At 33.4% G+C, this 14,076-nt stretch overlaps 1 protein-coding gene and 1 long non-coding RNA gene across 3 annotated transcripts in view; one reads left to right on the top strand and one right to left on the bottom strand.

Annotated features, from left to right (window-relative positions):
• Positions 1-14,076, bottom strand: part of LOC134269137 (uncharacterized) — an 84,172-nt gene that overhangs the window by 16,819 nt on the left and 53,277 nt on the right. For both annotated transcript variants that reach the window (XM_062751353.1, XM_062751354.1), the window contains one exon: positions 2,115-2,624. In XM_062751353.1, coding sequence (XP_062607337.1) covers positions 2,115-2,624 — 510 coding nt within the window. The remainder of the gene's footprint in view (positions 1-2,114; positions 2,625-14,076) is intronic.
• LOC134269134 (uncharacterized) lies at positions 13,070-13,926 on the top strand. Its single transcript, XR_009992507.1, has 4 exons — positions 13,070-13,113; positions 13,296-13,362; positions 13,621-13,692; positions 13,882-13,926. It is a non-coding gene; the product is annotated as an uncharacterized LOC134269134 (long non-coding RNA).

Raw genomic sequence — 14,076 nt, 5'->3', positions numbered from 1 at the left:
ATCACATGGCGTCTCCATATAAGTATTACAGCCATGTCTTAATTTTTTCAAATAGATTTGTAGATTTCGTATCTCGATGTTTTCTATGAATTTATCAAAAATACAAACGTAGTAACGGAAGTAAGGTGAAGAAAAGACTTTATATACACCATGCAGCAATGTTGTTTTTTAACATGTGGTACATGTAGGATCAAGCTACTGTTTGAATTTAAAGGTACATTTATTAAATTTGTAATGTTCCATGGAAATGAGAGGATTGCATAGACACAATTGATTCAGCTGGTTGACAATGGGGTGTGTCTCCTGCCAAACCAAACCAGGTTATACATAAATAATATGTGTTCCGTTTTTCTTGCTCATCATAACTATATACTTAGTTAGTTCATTCAATACCCAGAAGCAGAGAAAAAAAATATTGCATTTCACTATATAATTAATAGAACTCCACCCTATCACTAGAACCCCTGACCCTGGGGCCCTAAAATGCACACAATTTACGTGAGGCACTCTTGCTGATCATAACTATGTACTTAGTTTATTTAATACCCAGAATCAGAGAAGAAGATTTTCAAAGAATTGATGCATATATTTTCACTAAATAATCAATAGAGCTTTACCCTAACACCAGAACCCCTACACTGAGGCAATAAAATTCACAATTTTGGCAGAGGCACTCTTGCTCATAATAACTATGTACTTAGTTAGTTGATTTAATACCCAGAGGCAGAAAAGAAGATTTTCAAAGAATTAATTCTTTTTCATAACATAATCAATAGAGCTTTACCCTAACACCGGAACCCCTTATCATGATGTCATAAAAATCACAATTTTGGTAGCGGCACTCTTGGTCATCATAACTATGAACTTTGTTAGTTTATTTTATACCCAGAAGAAGAGAAGGAGATTTTTCAAAGAATAAATGCATAGATAAAAAAAGAGGAAAACTAGCAAAGCACATTATTTTTTCAATATCTATAAACACACAATGAGATAATGTATTACTGCAACGCATAAATCATTAGTGTGCAAATATATCAACTTAAACACAGACTCAGTTGACTAGCCGGAAATTATAAATAACCTAGAAGTTTCTCCCCATACCGACACCCGTTGATTACGAATTATTATGTTACATTATCCAAGACGTCTGCTGTTCTATTATTGCAAATAAAACGCACTTCTTTTTCTATCGGCTACTTCGTGCAATGTTTTCATTTTTTATGATTAGGGTGTCGCTCTCAGCATACTGCATACTTTTCCCTTAGCACAACCTTTATCTCTTAAGCGTTTGTAAGACTCTTTTACAAGCGTTGCTAGGGAAATCGGCAGTACACAAACTAGATAAAAACGCATGTTAGAGTATTTTTTCTCTATATACGTCACAAGTCACGGTATGGAAAACCCTTCATACAGATCTTGCCAATTACATTTTATTTATTATGTTTTTAGTCTAAGCATCTGAATATATTTTAAGAACTTTTTAACAAGATTAAAACATACCCGGTTTAAGTTATTTACAAATTAATGTAAATGAAAAGAGCAATAGATATTTTGAATCAGGCTTCTTTCCGAGGGTCAGTCGGCTTAGGGCAAACAACTATATATTTTCATTATTTTGTAAGTATTTAGAAGTATAAGAAAAAAATCTATCAAAGTGTGGTGCGACAGAGCTTATACAGCAACTTACACGTACAATATATGTTTGAAAGAATGATACCGAATATGTTCAAGGTGTCCTCAGATATAAAACGTACTTACCACTTATTTTCAGCAATAAATACTTAAGGTGTTAAGAATTTTGACGGGAATCTCCATATTTATACATAATCTAATTTTGCTCATGTACTAAACGAATTTATGCATTACTTTGTTTTCATATTGATAAATAACAGCATAAAAACGCATTGCGATAAAGACGTTTCCTTAACTGTATATCTTAAAATTATATTCGAAATTGAATATCATTAATAAATTGTATTTGTAGTTTCAAGAAATATTGGTTTTTTTTTTCAAACCTAAAAGTTTTTCTCAAAACAGATCAGGAAAAAATTTGGACCATTGATAAAAGTTTCATACAAAGTATTGAGATTGTACATGTGAAACTAAAAACTTACATTTGTATACCAGCTTTCTGATGTTTTGACGAATCATCTTTGGATTGACATGACATAACATATGTACATCAAGTCTCTCGACATACGTATTCTCAATACGCTTTGGTAAATGTAAGCATCTTTTCTCTTTAACATCTTCATATCCCCATTCGCATATATACTCTAATAACGAGTCCACTGAAGACAATTTAATGTAGGTTATGTAATCTTCATCTGTGACAAGGCAAGTCCTGGCAAAGTAACTCATAACATGATGACGGACATCATCCATTGCAAATTGCACAGTATTGAGTGCATTGTTCCTCGTTAACACTTTATCATTTTCTACCAATTCCTTAATAAGTAAATCGTCCTCCACTGTCGCATTGCTGTGGAATACTCTAAATGCCTGTACAGTTTTCTTAATCTTGTCTTTCACTTTTTCGTCCAAGCAAATTGTGTAATTTTCGGACAGCATGATGGTGCAAAGTATGCTCATTTTAGACGATGAAAGTGGTAATATAAAAAATTCTGAAATGTAATATTTATAACCTTAAAAAATGTAATAGTGAAACATATGTTCAAAATATTATAACAATTATATGATCCTAGCATTTCATCATTCGTCGATGCACCAAAATTTTTATTTCGAGCTGAATAAGCGTAATTGTCCCTAAACGTTGTAAAACGACACATGTTTTCTTCAATGACGCAAAATTGATTAAGAACAAAATTCTAAGTACGCAATAAGAAATCTTAATCGCTTTTATAAATTGAACATGAGGTCTGGATTTGGTCCCTTATTTGATATAAAAGTCATAACACTATAACAGAAACAAAGCGATTAAGCTTGCTTATATATTTTCTTTTTTTTTTTCATTTTTCCAAAATTCATCTGATACTAGTTAACATACTTAAATATATATACGTATACATTTTGAAATCACTAATTTTGGTGGGGGGGGGGTTAATTTTCGTTGTTTTCGAGGTATGAAGATACCCACGAATTCATACCCACAACAAAATGTAAATTTTTATATGCACAACTACTAAAATGTTCTCTAAATCAAATCCCCATGAACCAACATTTTTTTTTCTCGAACCACGAAAATTTGACCCTACTAAAATATGATTTTACAGTATTTGGGGAAAAGGAAAGTTTTTGCTCAGTGTATTTATAGAATAACATGTTCCTTAAAACTTTTCATAATTTATATGTCAAAAGAAAATTTGAAGGATGGCATAGTTTGAGATCATTTTGTGACCTTTGTGCGTCTAATCATCTAAAATCATTTATTTTTTTCCAAAAACTTGAAAGGTCTATCTTACTCTTCCTAATATATTTTACAAGATTCTTCTAAAAGGCAAACCTTAAAATAACTAGGGCTAATTGTAAGGGGGACCGTTACAGATGTTCCCCAAACGCTCCCCAACTTCCACTTGGTGCAATATTCCCTTAAGCTCTGTTAAATAAGACATACTTTGTGCAATTTAGACTTAAACAACGTTTTCCCAGAAGACCACAAAATATATTTAAATTTTAGAATTACATGCGAGCTCATGTGAATGCATGTGGGTAATGCTTATATCATCTTTTCTACACTATGCATATATATCTAAATAGACTTAATATCAAAGCATTAATCCAAAAGTAATAAAAAATACACTCATTCAAGCGTATTTTTAATTTTACTCATTTCACGTGCACGCACGTGCAAGCATGTGTATGATAACCATATCTTCTTTCAGGGGTCTATTATGTCTATCAATCTTCTAAATACCATCCTGTTTGGTTGAATACCAAGGCAGTTATAACCATTTAAAGTTTTAGCCAATCAGATTTCAGCGCACGTGCATGTGCGTTATTAAATGACAGTTGTTATATATCATATTGTAGGACATCCTATTGTATGCTTATGTTTTAAATTTCGTAGCATTTAGTAAAAAAACAGAAAAGATATTGAGGTTTTTGTTTCAGCCAATCAGAGTGAAGAACACGTGCACGCACGTGCATGACGACCACACCTTCTTGTTGGAGTCTATTATGTCTGTCTTTGTTCTAAACCCCATTCTGTTTGGTTGAAAACCAAGGTAGTTATAGCTGTTTAAAGTTTAAACCAATCAGATTGCAGCGCACGTACACGCACGTGTATGCATGTGCATGGTGACCATATCTTCTTGTACAAGTCTATTATATATATATATATATATATATATATATATATATATATATATATATATATATATATATATATATATATATATATATATATATATATATATATATATATGCTCCAAATCCCATCCTGTTTGGTTGAAAACCAAGAGAGTTATAGCTATTTAAAATTTCAGCCAATCAGATTGCAGTGCACATGCATGCACGTGTTTTCATGATAATTGCTATATATCATATTGTTGGATATCCTAATGCATGGCTATGGGAAAGATTTTGAGACTTTAGTTTCAGCCAATCAGAGCAAAGCGCACGTGCATGCACGTGAGATCTTGCTATTTTGACCATATCATCTTGTCTACGCTACTGATATATCCTTACATTATAATTTTCAAATGATTTCATCAAAAATAGAAAAGTTACGGCTACATGTATATCCATTATATTGGTCATTTCACATGTTGTACGTGCGCCCCTTTGCAAGCACGTGCGCGCAAAATGGCATGTTGACAATGTCATCATATCTATATTTGTAATATGTCTATATATTCCAAATATCAAATCTATACATTGAAAAATGTAAAAGTAACGGCTATTTCAAGTATATTGGTCATATCACGTGTTGCCCATGCGCGCTCTTGCAAGCACGTGCGCGCAAAATGACCTTCGTTCCGCAAATCTACATACATTGCCTACTTACCCTAAAAAGGTTTACTCTTTATTGGATGTGTACTTTACAAGATCATTCGCGGACAAAATTTTCCCAAGAAGAAAAATAATAATTAGTGGTAATTGTAACGGGAACCGTTACAGATGTTCCCCAAACGCTCCCCAACTCCCTTTTTGTGCCATATTCCTGGTATGCTTCATTAAATAAGACAAACTCTATGCATTTTAGACTTAAACAATGTTTTCCCAGAAGTATACTTACTATATTCAAATTTTAGTATTCCACGCCTGTGCATGTGAATGCATGTGCGTAATGATCATATCATCTTGTCTACACTATCTATATATTTGAATATACTAAATATTAAAGCATTTAATCCAAAATTATTGAAAAATACGCTATTCAAGTGGATTAATAATTTTAGTCGTTTCACGTGCGCGCACGTGCATGCATGTGCATGGTGACCATACCACCTTGTAGGAGTCCTTTATGTCTATCTATGTTCTAAATCCCATGCTGTTTGGTTGAAAAACAAAGTGAGTTATAGTCATTTAAAGTATCATCCAATCAGATTGCTGCGCACGTGCACGCGAGTGATTTCATGAAAAAAAAAACATATTTTAGTATATCATAATGCATGTCTATGTTATAAATTTCAAAGCATTTCAACATAAAACAAAAAAGATATTAAGATTTCTGTTTCAGCCAATCAGAGCAAAGCGCAAGTGCATGCGCGTGAGTTCATGCAAATTTGACCATGCCGTCTTATCTACACAACTTATATGTCTTTATATAATAAGTTTCAAAACATTTCATAAAAAATATAAAAGTTACAACCATATTAAATATATCAGTCATTTTACTCATTCGTATGCGTGCAAAATGACCTTCGTTCCGCACATCTACACAACATGCCTACTTGCCCTAAAAAAGTTTTAACTCCATTGGGTGAACAGTTTCCTAGAACACTCGCGGACAAAAAAGTACCGAAGAAGAAATAAGAAGAAAAAAAGAATAATAACTAGAGCAAAGCTCGTTGCAAAGCAACGAGTAGGTCTTCCGTCCGGTTTTGACCGGAAGTGCCGGAAGTGACATAAAAAAAAGAAAGCAATTAATTAAGTCGTCTCCAGTGACTTTATTATTTCAATTTTGCATCAAAACCTTCAAAATAAGCTATTTTTGGCTACTTCCGGTTTGCCCGGAAGTGACGACGACGGACGGAAAATAAATTTTTATGTCCCAGAGACATATGTTATCCAAAAACTTGTGAAGAACGGCAAAAATACGCGTTTTTCGACTACTTCCGGTTTGGCCGGAAGTGACGACGTCTACGTATTTTGACGACTGCAGTAGATAAAGCTTGACATTTTGAACAACTTTGCTTCTATGACGTAATACAAATTCTCAATACTTTTTAAGATATAAAGGAAAAACTTTCGGCCTCTGTAGGCCCTTCATTTTAGGGGCCAGCCCTTTTTTGCAGATATTAGATGAAAGATCTTGTGATTCTACACTTCTTTTGTTCTACATGTCTAAACAAATATTTCAAGGTAAAAAGTTATCGTATAAAAGGTGTTAAAAATTTTGAAATTCTTGATAAGACTATTTTGGGGCTATAGTGAACGCGGCGCTACCTACTTCCGGTGAAAATTATATATTCATTGCACTTCTCCGAAGGTTGAACTATCATCACTGAAAATTTTATACTTCTATCTTCAACGGTTTTTGAAAACATTGCCGGACAATGTGACTCTCTAAAAATGACAAAATCGATAAAGATTTACGAACCGGAAGAGACGTCATCAAAATAAAAAAAAGTGTTTCTAGATTTTTTGATGTTCTATCAGACCTGAAAGTTTCATGAAAATTCATCGAGCCGTTTCCGAGAACTCGCGTGCACAAAATCTGTAAGAAAAAAATAATAATAATAGGAAAAATAGTGGAAAAGAAACCTAAGAATAACAGTAAGGTCTTCCGCTGAAGACGGAAGACCTTAACTAGAGCAAGGCTCGTTGCAAAGCAAGAGTAGGTCTTCCGTCCTGTTTGACCGGAAGTAACCGGGAGAAACTTTCATTTTGTACAAAAATGAGTAATAACGCCCACAAATGCATTAATCACCTTAATTCATGTTAATTAATGTAAAAATAAGCCATTTTTGCTACTTCCGGTTTGACAGGAAGTGACAACGACGGACGGAAAATTAATTTTTATGCGCCCAGAGACACATGTTACCCAAAACGGGTTAAGAACGGCAAAAATACGCGTTTTTCGACTACTTCCGGTATGGCCGGAAGTGACGACGACGGACGAATTTTGATGACTGCAATAGATTGAGCTTGACATTTTGAACAACTTTGCTTCTTTGACGTATTACAAATTCTCAATACTTAATGAAATATTTAAAAAAAACTTTCGGCCCTCTAGGCCCTTAATTTTAGGGGCCAGCCCTTTTTAAAAGACATCGTTTGAAAGATCGCGGAATTCTAGACTTCTTTTGTTCTATATGTTTAAACAAAATATTTCCAGGTAAAAAAATATCGTAGAAAAGGTGTTAAAAATTTTGAATTTTGCGATACGACTATTTTCGGGCCGTAGCGAGCCCCGACGTGCGGCACTTCCGATAAAAATGAAATACATTCCGCAAATCCACAGACTTAGGTCTACCATACTTAAAAGTATCATGTGTCTATCTAAAGCCGTTTAGGAGAAATCGTGCGGACAAACTGACCCTTAAAAAACCATTAAAATGCTAATAACTCAGGACCGGGAGTGACGTCATCAAAACAGAAAAAAAAAAAACGCATAAGGTAAAAGTAATGTTATATAAGTCCTGAGAGTTTCATGGAAATCCATCCAGCCGTTTTCGAGAAATCGCGTGCACAAAATAGGTAAGAAAATGCAATAATAACTAGAGCAAAGAGTAGGTCTTCCGTCATGTTTGACCGGAAGTGGCTTTCATTTTTAACAAAAAAGAGAAATAACGTCCAAAATTGGTTTGATTCCTCTAAATCCATGTTAATCATTGCAAAAATAAGCCATTTTCTGTTAATTCCGGTTTGACCGGAGGTGACGACGACGGACGGAGAATTAATTTTAATGCTCCCAGAGACATATGTTACCAAAAAACTTGTCAAGAACGGCAAAAATACGCGTTTTCCGACTACTTCCGGTTTGACGGGAAGTGACAACGCCGGACGTATTTTGACGACGTCAATAGATTAAGCTTGACATTTTGAATAACTTTGCATCTTTGACGTATCACAAATTCTCAATACTTTTCGAGATATAAAGGAAAAACATTCGGACCCGTCAGGCCCCTGATTTAAGGGGGCAGACCTTTTTTTCGAGATGTCATTCAAAAGATCTTGAAATTCTACACCTTTTTTGTTCTATATGTTATAACAAAATATTTCTAGGTAAAAAGTTATCGCTGAAAAGGTGCTTAAAATTTTGAAAATCTTGATAGGACTATTTTCGGGCCATAGCGAGCGTCGGCGCTTTGTACTTCTGGTAGTAGTGATATACTTAGTGCACTTCTCCAAAAGTTGCTCTAGCATCACTGAAAATTTCAAGCTTCTGTGTTAAGTGCTTTTTGAAAAAACTGCCAACATATGAGGGGCCAGCCCTTTTTTCTTCAAATCATCTTAAAGATATCAGGCTTTTAAACTCTTTTTGTTCAACAAGTGTTCAAAGATTGTTTTTCGTTTTCAAGTTATTGGGAAAAGAAATATTTAGGGGCCAACCTTCAACTCCTTAATGGGATTGTTTAGCGAAAAATGAAATAATGCATATTGTCTAGAACATTATTTTGAATATCTTTTGTTCAATATTACCTACAATACAAATACAAAATATTTCTCACCTTCAAGATATGCAGCGTCAAAGATTTAAAATTCTGGCCCCTTGTGGCCCCTAATTATGTACCATACGACATTAAAATCATCATAATATATAGTTGTAAATCATTGAGATGAACATTTTTGGTTCAGTAATGTATTACAAAATTTTGACTGATAAAGAGTTAGAGATTGAAGACTTTTGGCCCCTCTTGGCCCCTAATTTGAGTGCCCAATCCCACTTTCTTCATTTCGTCTTTAAGTTCTTAGGATTTTGAACACTTTTTGTTCAACAACTATTCAGGGATTCTTTTTCGTTTTAGAGTTATTTGCAAAAGAAATATTTACGGGCCAACCCTTCAACTCCCTTATGGGGACTTTTAGCGAAGAATGAAAGGTTGCATTTTGTTCAGAACATATAACCTATCAAAATATTTCTCTCTTTCGAGATACAAAGCGTCAAAGATTTAGCATTCTGGCCCCTTGTGGCCCCTACTTAATGCAACATACGATATAAAATTCCTGATATATAGTTGTAAATGGTGAAGATAAACATTTTTGCTTCAGTAATGCACTACAAAATATTAACTGCTAAAGAGTTATCGATAAAAGAACTTTGGTTCCTCTTGGTCAATAATTTGAGTGCACAGCCCCTTTTTCTTGATTTCATCTTCAAGCTCTTATGATTATGAACATTTTTTGTTCAACAGCTATTAAGAGATTCTTTTTCGTTTTCGAGTTATTCGCAAAAGAAATATTTAGGGCCCAGCCCTTCAGCTCCTTAATGGGGACGTTTAGTGAAAAAATGAAAGGTTGCATATTGTTCAGAACATTATTTTGAACATCTTTTGTGCAATAATACTTATCAAAATATTTCTCACTTTCGAGATATAAAGCATCTAAGATTTAGCATTCTGGTCCCTTGTGGCCCCTAATTATGTATCATATAACCAAAAAATTATAATATATAGTTATAGATTGTTGAGATAAACATTTTTGCTACAGTAAAGTATAACATTGCTAAACACTTATGGAAAAAATACTTTTGGCTCCTTTTTGCCCTTAATGTGATGAATCAGCACTTTTTTCCTGGTATCATATTAAAAATGTTGGCATTCTCCACAAATATTGTTCAGTATGTTTTAACAAAATAAGTATACTTTAAGAGATATGATACATAATGTCTCGAAAATTCACTCATAATTCGTGTCCTAGATTTCGACCCCTACCGAGCTTCAATATTGGACCTTGCTGAAAAATTTTAAATCCAATGTGCAATTTAGTAATCTGTCGTCTATCATCGCTGAAAATGTCAGCTCTCTAGCTAATGGCGTTTTTGAGTTTACTCAAGGACAAGGAGACCCTCTTAAAATCACTGAAATGGCGTTAACTCACGACCGATTTTTTTTCAAAATTCAGTCGGGGGGACAAACTTCAGATAGAAACACATAATCTCTGAAAATTTGAACAAAATCGATCGAGCTGTCATCGAGAAATCTTCTGCAAAAAAATTGTAAAGAAAAAGAAAAGAATAACTAGATACGATCTCGCGAGCAATGAGAGGTCTTCCGTCCCATTCAGGAAAAGAAACCCACTTAAAATCGAGCTGAAAAGAGATTCAAAATTTTGGTCACAAGGAGGATTGAACCCATGTCGCCAACGTGAATGCGCTTTTTTTTTTTTACTTTTTTATCCCCAACGCGCTAACCATTAAGCTATTGGGAGTACTACTCTAAATATACTTGTGTATACTTTAACAGTTCACCTGTCTAAGAATTATAAAAAGCATTCATAATTTCGCGCCAAACACCACGAGTAAATATTCGCGCCTTTTCTTTGGACTGATCTATTAAATAGGTATGATAGCTTCAATTAAATTTTTAAAAATAAGTTATTCTTAGCGCATTTATGTTATTTCGACGTTAGGAAAGTATATGTTACACATTATACACATTACATATCGTATCTAGCCCACTTACACTAAAGCAGTGAAACGAAAATTAAGTTTTAAGATTGACACTCAATTGCAAGGTACTACTACGTGAGAGTCGAAGTAGTTTTTTACATTTCATGTTTCCTTATGTCAGAATCGTTTAATCAAACGCTCAGCTGCCTCCATAAACACCTACTCGCGAAATGGCGGAGTCTACGGAGACAGCCGCCATTTTGGACCCGCTTCAGATTTTTGAATGTTAATATCTAGACTTGGGATTTGTCAATATTCAAACAGATTATATAGTAAGCATCATTGGAAAGGTCTCTATTACCCACGCTGAAAACACTTAAAAAATATTGAAAACAATAAATTTAGAAAAATCGACTTTTTAAATTCGCATTTGGTAACAACAGGAAGTATTGACCTCGAACGAAAAGTTACGTCCTGGACATCTATTCACAAAAAATCGTAAGTTTACGACTACGACTTGAACTTACGATAATCTTAAGATAAAAGTTACGAGCTATTCATGAAAGTGGTCGTAAGATCGACACATTGTCGTAAGTGAAAATCGATCGTAAGATTTTTTCTTTCTTGGTTACCGACAGCTGCTCATGCGCAGTAAGCTGTGCGGGAAAAGTGAAAGTAGCAGACGAAACATAAACAATGGAGAACGCTGCGGCTGCACGGAAGAGGAACTGGAATGAAGCAGAAATTGCCATGTTAGTGGAACAGGTCGAAGATAAACGAGATATTTTGAAAGGAAAGTTTTCGTCTTCCTTAACTGCGGCTGATAAGTCCGCCGCATGGACTTCCATAACGAACAGGTAGGCTATAGCCACAAACTATGAAAAAAAAAAATCCAAGTTTCCCTTCAAAAAAAATCATTTGTCTGATATATTGCAAAAATTTGGTAATTAATTAAGTATTTCATTGACGTTATGCAAACAATGTACAAGTACGGGACCAGTCTTCACGAAAACCCACTAGCCCGACGCCCGAGGCTAGTACGTTGGTCTGGGCTAGTAAAAATTGTTTAGACGTAGCTTGGCCAGTGAAAAGTAAACAGGTATTTTCAGAATTTTTGCTTTTAAATTCTTAACCAATTATAAAAACAAAGCACTGTAGTCATATTGTTCACATAGCACTATTTGATAGTTTAATTTATCCATAAAAACGATCGTCTTTTTCTCCTATTCGAATTTCCTCCATTCGATCGTATATTGTAAATATATGCAGAAATCAGATTTAAATAATTCTGATTACTCATTGAAATGAAGAGTAAAGGATTACATCAATTAACTATGCTAACTATTATCTAAGTTTATAATAACATCATGTGTATCTGAAATAAAAGAAAAAAAATCACTTCCTTTGGAAGAGAAGTCTGTTGACCAGTAAAAGGGTTGTATCTACATTGTCAAAAAGCTATAAAAATATTGTTTCTTCAAATTACTTCAATCCCTATAAATGATTATAACTGATCTAGACTATTTATGATTTAAAAAAAAGAGGGGAAAAGAAAATAAATAAGCAGAAGAAATACAAAAAGGAAAGGAATTCAGTACATGTGGCATTTAAATGGAATAGTGATGCAACTGTGTAACAACAGTAAATTCTGTAATTTCATTCTTTCACTTTTTTAAATTGGCTATTAAAAATTTCTTTGGGCTAGTAATAATGTCAAATCCACTAGCTCTAACTGGCTAGTGTCTCAGATAAGTTTTTCATAAAGACCGCGGGACTCTAAAATATACCAGTAAGTTTGTTTTCATAGTGTTGTCCCCTTTATGATTACATTATACTGTATGTTCAATCACTACAATACACCTGTGATTCAAAGGAAGAAGAAGAAATCTGCAGATAGTCTTTAATTATGAATTTCATAACCGTCACTGATTAAATCACTCGCATGTTAGTGATACTAAATGACTAAATGGAACTATAAATGCATTTTGTCTACCTTTAGCATATGTTTATAGTTATTCTCAGTCAGTCAGTGTAAGTTATAAAAAAGTGTTTTTGTACAGATTAGATTAATTCATAACAAGTTTGTGTTTGTTTAAAATCACAGGTACATTGTACTGATGTAGACATTGATTGCCATTGGGTCAATCCAACATTTTATTCTTTCTATTTCATTAAAAACTTTTTCTCTCATAACTTTTATTTAATCATTTTTTTTGGCATTGAAAATATAAATGATATGCTTGTTGTGCAGATCTATCTATTTTATTTGCAGTATAAATGCCATAGGAGGATGTGGGCGAACGTTGAAAGAAGTGAAAAAGAAGTGGCAGGATATTCAGTCCTCCACGAAAAAAAGGGAGGTGGAGAGGTTAAAAACACAACAACAGACAGGCGGAGGTCCACCCCCAACAGATATAAAAGATTGGGAGAAAAAGGTTTTGTTTATCAATGAATCTTTCAAAATAATACAGAAATTTAAAAAGCACAATACATGTAAATAAAATGTTTATTAACCATTATATTTAACTAAGTATGTTTCTTATTTAATGATGAAAATCTTATAATAATTAATGAGTTCATAAATTAAATGTTTAATTTTCTATTAATTTCATTCTAGATCATTGGAATAATGTCCAATACTGTGGTCTCTGGCATTGCAGGGGGGTGCGACAGTCTTGTTTCAGGTTAAATTCTTTATTATAAATATATGGACAAAAATATATACTTGCTTTTGAAAATGGCATATGATAAACAATTAATGTTAGTATGTGATTTGTTTATAAATATAAATGTAGATAATGCTTTGTGACATATACATTTGTACATGTAAACATAAATTATATTTATAGTTATCAGTGGCACTTAATTATTTTAATAATGATTTAATATCTAAGTTACGTTATTATTCTATCATAAAGATAATGATATCATCTCTGTTATAGACAGTGAATGTGCTGTATTTCCAATCCGGTCAGCTTCATTCCTGTGCACAGAGGCAGTTACAAGCTTAGAAGGTATGAAATAAACTATATCGTAGACCTATGCTAACTTTAACTTTAAAAATACCACATCCCTTCTTCCCCGAGGTCACATATCTCTTTATAAACAGAGTTGATTGATATGTAAATTTGAACTTGTATAATTATTTTGTTTCTGATGAATTTTCAGTACATGTATAACATAACCTGTATAATATTTTGTAGCATGCAATCCAGAACAAGAACATCCGCAGAAGCAGTTTGACACAGGTGAATTAACACTCCTTCTTGTAGATGATTATAAATGAATTATATCTCGATTCTGAACTATTTTTAACAACATGTTATTTCCCTGGCAATGCAAGACAGTTATGAATATATGCACTTTTAAACACAGAATTAATTTATCATCATGTTCAT

Source organism: Saccostrea cucullata, unplaced genomic scaffold, assembly GCF_032062105.1.
Source record: "Saccostrea cucullata isolate Sc308-1 unplaced genomic scaffold, CSIRO_AGI_Scuc_v1 ctg2354, whole genome shotgun sequence".
Lineage (NCBI taxonomy): Eukaryota > Metazoa > Mollusca > Bivalvia > Ostreida > Ostreidae > Saccostrea > Saccostrea cuccullata.
The sequence above is the reverse complement of the archived record's forward strand: the minus strand, read 5'-3'. Positions and strand labels throughout refer to the sequence as shown.